The 5,135-nt window shown below is 47.2% G+C and overlaps 1 protein-coding gene across 1 annotated transcript in view; it reads left to right on the forward strand.

The window, feature by feature from the left end:
* Positions 1-5,135, forward strand: part of LOC107119279 (protein unc-93 homolog B1-like) — a gene marked incomplete at its 3' end in the record, with an annotated part of 10,743 nt that overhangs the window by 3,709 nt on the left and 1,899 nt on the right. Inside the window, exons 4-5 of the mRNA XM_015421745.1 lie at positions 3,702-3,855; positions 4,101-4,262. Coding sequence (XP_015277231.1) covers positions 3,702-3,855; positions 4,101-4,262 — 316 coding nt within the window. The remainder of the gene's footprint in view (positions 1-3,701; positions 3,856-4,100; positions 4,263-5,135) is intronic.

A 5,135-nucleotide genomic window follows, 5' to 3' on the forward strand; every position in this document is an offset into this window, starting at 1 on the left:
GAATGCCAGAATCTGGTCTGTGGGGATGGTGTGGAAAAATCATTATGGCCACCCTAACCTGTCTTCCAGAGAACAGGTCTACCCACTCCATTCCACTATATTGGTAGACCCGACCTTGGACCGTTGCCTTGTGTTGACCCTTAGAAAACATACCAGCACTTAGGGAAGAAAATAATTCTTGCAGTCTACTTTGGGTTTTTTAGTGAAAGACAACCAGCATTACAGGGCAAGTATAACAGAGGTGGAACAATCACTGTCAGAACCCTGCCTAACCTAACCAACAGGAAGTTGCTTAAATGTTAACCTGCCCAGATGACTTATTTATTCAAATATTTATATCCCACTTTTCCCTGTGACTCAAGGCAGCTTACAAATCATAGTGAAACGCATAATAAGGTGATCATTTCTGGAAAAAAACAAGAAAGGCTTCAGGGAAAAAATGGGAAATAAACCATTTTTCCCAAATTTTTCCAGGTTTTTTCCGGGCCTTCACATCTCTACACTGAACATGAATCAGCAGTGTGATGCGGTTGCTAAAAAGGCTTATGCAATTTTGGGCTGTATCAACAGAAGTACGGTGTCCAGATCACAAGATGTGATGGTACCACTTTGCTCTGGTTAGACCGCACCTAGAGTATTGTGTTCAGTTTTGGGCACCACAATTTAAGAAGGATATAGACAAGCTGGAACGTGTCCAGAGGAGGGCAACGAAGGTGATGAGGGGTCTGGAGGTCAGACCATAACCAACGGGTTGAATTTAAACCAGAAGAGTTTTTGGCTAAACATTAGGAAGAACTTCCTGACAGTTAAAGTGGTTCCTCAGTGGAACAGGCTTCCTCGGGAGGTGGTGGTGGGCTTGCCTTCTTTGGAGGTTTTCAAGCAGAGGCTAGATGGCCATCTGACAGCAAGGCTGATTCTGTGAACGTAGGCGGATCATGAGAGGGAGGGCAGGACGGGTTGCCTCAGTGCTTAGTACTCGTGGCCCTTTCTTACACGCTGATTGTCACTTTGGGGTCAGGAAGCAATTTTTCTCCAGGTCGGTTTGACCAGGGATCCTGGAGGTTTTTTGTCATCTTCTGGGTGTGGAACTGTGGAGGGGGAGGTGTTTGTGAATTTCCTGCCTCGTGCAGGGGGTTGGACTAGATGACTCTGGAGGGTCCTTCCAACTCTGTGATTCTACCCCGGCCCAGTTCTCCAGATGACCTTACCCAACAATTTTGTGTAGATGTTGAAAAACATAGGGGACAAGATGGAGCCTTGTGGAACTCCACAGGCCAAAGGCGAAGGAGCTGAGCTGCAACCCCCCAGCGCTACTTCCCATCACCTACCCTCCCCAGGTAGGACTAGAAGCGCCCTGTAGAATCCCCCATCTGGAGAGGTGGCCCAATAGGATGCCGTAGTCAGTGGTCTCAAAAGCTGCCGAGTGGTCCAGATGAATCCACAGCCAGTCCCAGAACCAGACCTGAAACCAGACAGGAAAGGATCCAAACAGTCAGGCCCATAGCCAGGATTTTTTACTTTGGGGGGCCTTTTAAAAAGTCATGGGGGCACTGGAATTTGCACGCAGCCCCCGCCTCTCCCTCAAAGCACTTAAAGGGACCCTTTAAATGCTTTGGGGAAGAAGTGGGGGCCATGCGCCTGCACTCACGGCTTGGAGTGCAGGCACACGGGGCCTCCCCCCCCCCCCCGTTTCTTCCCAAAAGTTGTGGGGCCTTGGGAAGAAGTCGGGGGGGAGGCCCTGGGAGGCCCCACCGTAGCTGCAGGCCTGCAAACCGTCACCTTCATCCAGGAATGCTTGGAGTTGTCCAGCCACCACCCATTCAGTCACCTTGCTTAAGAACAGGACGTTTGAGAATGGCTGATAGTTATTGAAATATTCTGGGTCCAAGGGAGGCTACTTTAGCAGTGGATGCCCCACAGCCTGTTTCAAGGCTGGGCAACCATCTCCCCATCTCCTAGAGGAGTTATTAACTACTTCTTGAACTTTGGCAGAACTCTGACCACTGATGTTTTTTCTCTTGATCTAATAACAGCGATTTCATCCTTCGAAATATTTATATAGCAGGCAATTAAAATGTGGAATTCACTCTGAAATTATTTTGTGATGGCCACAGGCTTTAAAGGGGGATTAGATTCATGAAGGATAGGTCTATCAGTGGCAACTTCCATGTTCAGAGGCAGTCAACCTCTAAATACCACTGGCAAGCTGCAACATCAGGAGGTGGTCTTGGCCTCTAGGCCTTGTTTGTTGGCCTTCTGGAGTAACTGGTTGGCCACTGTGAGAGACGGGATGGTGGACTAGATGGACCCTCACTGGTCTGATCCAGCAAGGACTCTTCTTTAGGTTCTTATGTTCTTGTGTAGATGAACAGCTAGACAAAGTTAGTGTTTTAACTACTACTCATCATGGGGCATTTGTGCTACCTCCCTAGAAAGACTAGAGCGGGACTCCAAAGTCTGTTGGGCAAAGTCTTATTTCCTGTTACAGTTCAAGCTGATGATCTGGAAGTCCCAAACCCACCAGATGATTTACTTTGAACAAATGTAATCTAGAATTGCCATTACATGGAATACTTCAGTTATTGCAATCAAGGAAAATGAGATTAGGGAGGGGTTCAGTGCCCTCAAACAATGCTGCTTCTGCCCCAACCTCTATTCGTATTTTTCACCCAAGTTCCATGGAAATTAAAGGTGCTGGTGCAGCACTGTTGCTGAAGGATAGCCTGGGGAACTTTTGCGCATGTGTGCATTGATGGAGGGGTTGTTAGAGCTGCCTCTCAGCGTGGCTTCAAGCATAAGAAGATTCTCTGTCATAGGAGGATGCTTGATATGCAACCAGTGTTCCCTCTAAGCTGTGGAGTTTTGTGAGCAAAAATTCCACTTTGTGAGCAACCGGCATTAAAGCTGTGAGCGAGCAATTTGGCCACTGCATAAATTAGTTTGCTCTGGAGGCATCTTTCCTGAGCTAAGACAAAAATGTGTGAGCTGGAGGCTAAAAAACTGTGAGCTAGCTCAAACTAACTCACCTTAGAGGGGGAACACTGCATGCAACCAGTGTTCTCTCTAAGCTGTGTGCATGAGCAGCTGCTCAGTAACGCACAATCTGGAGCCGCGCAGGGTCTTTCACCACCCACGGCCCATTTTAAGATGACAGCAGTTATATTCTGCTCAGGATGTGAACTGCTCCACTAAGTGGGGGGGGGGGGAATTAGAGGGAACATTGCTTCCAGCCTCCCAAAGGTTTGTGGTTGGCTCCAGCACTCATGGTAGCCATCTTGTGATTGGCTCAGGCCCCCTTAGAAACTACATCACTACATTTTGTGGTTGTAAAATTTCTCAAAATTTCAAAAGTACCCACAGGCTGGACAAGATTCAGGACCCCTACTTTAGGCTTTTGCTCTCTTGGAGATGTTTGGGTCTCAGCCTGGTGTGACGTTCTTTGAAATAACTAATTCAGGAGGCAGGCAGGCAGACTGATAGATGCTGGACTAGATGCTGGACTCTTGTGTGGGACTCCTTGTCTGCTAAATTAGCTCTGTGTCTGAACATCACTACATTTTGCAAGCTTGGCACAAACCTTGAAGCTGCCCTGCCCCTTGGAGTTAGGAGCCCCCTTCATCAAATTCATTTATTTTCAGAGCTGGTGAAGAAATGCTCTTTCGTGTTACTGCCCCATCACATTCTCATGCCTTCTCCCACAGGCCTGTTGCAGATGCAGCTTATCCTGCACTATGACGAAACTTATCGAGAGGTGAAGTACAGCAATCTGGAGCTGCAGAATATTGACAACAAGATGCTGATGGGCATCAATGTCACACCTATTGCTGCACTGCTGTACACGCCACTCCTCATAAGGTACTTCGCTTCCGATCCCTTTGTCAGTCCTTTATATCCAGGGAGAGCTCCCTTTATACATCTCTGGGAATGAAAATGCATACCATTGGCTGTCCAGCTGTGGCTGGAATGGAAATGCCTCCTTGGGGGGGGGGGGACCCTGTATTCTCTTTCCTGAGGTAGCTGCCACATGAGTGAGCCCCGTAGCTGTAGGGATTGGAAGTTTACCCACCCAAGAATCAAAGTGTCTTTTTCTCTCTTCCCAGATTCTTTGGCACCAAGTGGATGCTATTCTTGGCTGTTGGCATCTATGCACTCTTTGTCTCCACCAACTACTGGGAACGTTACTATACCTTGGTACCATCAGCTGTGGCAATTGGAGCTGCCATTGTACCTCTGTGGGCTTCCATGAGCAACTATATCACCCGGTGAGCCAGCTGCAGTGGCAGAGGGAAAGCACTAACATCACCATGGAGGAGATGGTGTGATGGGCGGAGAGGGTGCAGTTGGAGGAGGGAGCCATTTTGTCCATAGTATGGCTTGTTTCCCGCTGTATACCCTCATCCTATAGATAGACAATTTTTGATTGACACCATTTCAGAAGGGGTTCATGATGTTTGTCAGTCTCCTACTATATCAGCCTGATTACTTCACACCAGAATAATACATTGCTGGCTGGCACTAGAGACTCTAATCATGCTGTTGTGGTCATGTATGCGGCAAATGTTTTATTTAATTCTTCTCGGTCTAGCGGCAGGTTTCATCCAGGATACCTCTTGAATACTGTAAGGTGCCTTGTAGAGCGACTCAATCCGTCTCCAGAGTTGTTGTTCACCTTCATATTGACATTGTACCAACTGCGTCAAAATCGCTGCCCTGTGGTACCCTTGTAGTAGGGGAAAGTCCAAGCCCCCTGATCTTGTTGTCCTATGTACTATCATTCCATATATTCTTGACTTTTTTCCCTCCCACAAAAAGTTTGTCAGAGTGTTTTGCCATGTTTGTAACTCTTTCTTCGTGATGAAAATCGGCAAGGCCCTAAAAAGGAAGAGAAACTTTGGAACCAAAAAACTTTTGACAAGATGCAGTCTATCCGGTAAGGTTGGCGTAAGGGACTTCCAATTATCAATATCCAATTTAACATTCTGATATAAAGCGGCATAGTTGCATTTGCCCAGGTCTTTTAGATTAATTGGTATCATTATCCCCAGATGCCTCCAGGACTCCTGAACCCATTTAAAGGTGCAAAGACCGTGAAGCTTCTCTTCCGATTCTGGTCTAACATAGAGAGGCAATACTTC

Source organism: Gekko japonicus, unplaced genomic scaffold, assembly GCF_001447785.1.
Source record: "Gekko japonicus isolate JY-2015 unplaced genomic scaffold, Gekko_japonicus_V1.1 scaffold3876, whole genome shotgun sequence".
Classification (NCBI taxonomy): Eukaryota; Metazoa; Chordata; class Lepidosauria; order Squamata; family Gekkonidae; genus Gekko; species Gekko japonicus.